This window comes from Diaphorina citri, unplaced genomic scaffold, assembly GCF_000475195.1.
Source record: "Diaphorina citri unplaced genomic scaffold, Diaci psyllid genome assembly version 1.1 scaffold1268, whole genome shotgun sequence".
Classification (NCBI taxonomy): domain Eukaryota; kingdom Metazoa; phylum Arthropoda; class Insecta; order Hemiptera; family Psyllidae; genus Diaphorina; species Diaphorina citri.
The window spans coordinates 89,334-90,235 of record NW_007378697.1 but is presented as its reverse complement, the minus strand read 5'-3'; the positions used below and the strand labels follow the sequence as shown (position 1 = coordinate 90,235).

The window sequence follows — 902 nt, the reverse complement described above, 5'->3', positions numbered from 1 at the left end:
TTATTAAAATCATATAAATTAGGCCTTTATATTATAAATCTGTACATAGGCAGTTGCCTACGGAAGTGCCTTCGGTGGTGACCACATTTTTCTTGATCCTGATTGGTTAGAGAACGAGCTCTACACCAATCAGATTGTTTTAAAACGTAAACTGTGTTCAGCACTAAAGACAGCTTCCTAATTTAAAATATGTACGACTAGCTCATTAGCTTTAATACTCAACAGTAAGAAATAGATTTTAGAAAAATCCATTTTCAAATAGTAAGTTGGTTTGACACAAACAGGACTGGTGATTTGAAAAACATTGGGAGGCAATGTCAAATCTTCTCTGCTCTCTACACATCCCATTTTCCAGCATTCTGTCAGAATAAGCAAATGTTGGGTTGATAAAGTGGGTAGGTAACTACCTAATTAACTTTCTACCTACCTATTTGTATATCTTCGTCCAAAAGAGGAGCACCTATCATACTTGTAAATTTTATCAGAAGCAGACCAGGTTTGACAAAAAATAGATGTCGGTTCAGTGAAATACTTTTTTTTGTGTACCGAGGGGTATGTGATATATTATTCGATATCACCTGTTGTTGGATGAGTATTAAAACTAATGAAGATCTACATTTTTGTATCTAAAGGTGCGTCTTCCTTATCTTATGAATTTTGGAACTTGGCACTTTTTTTAACATATTGAATTTGGACACTGGGCAATATTTTGAACTTCCATTACGGATATTTGTACGACTAGCTCATTAGCTTTAATACTCAACAGTAAGAAATAGATTTTAGAAAAATCCATTTTCAAATAGTAAGTTGGTTTGACAACAAGCTGGGCCCGTCCCTCCGGGAATTTTTTAGCCCGTAGTGATTAGAGAAAATCAGTACCTATGTACCTACCTACCTAATTT

General features: G+C 34.7%; 1 protein-coding gene across 1 annotated transcript in view; it reads right to left on the bottom strand.

Moving 5' to 3' along the window:
- Positions 1-738: 738 nt before the first annotated feature.
- LOC113469878 (protein scarlet-like) overlaps positions 739-902 on the bottom strand; it is a 2,040-nt gene continuing 1,876 nt past the window's right edge. The window contains exon 5 of the mRNA XM_026827882.1: positions 739-750. Coding sequence (XP_026683683.1) covers positions 739-750 — 12 coding nt within the window. The remainder of the gene's footprint in view (positions 751-902) is intronic.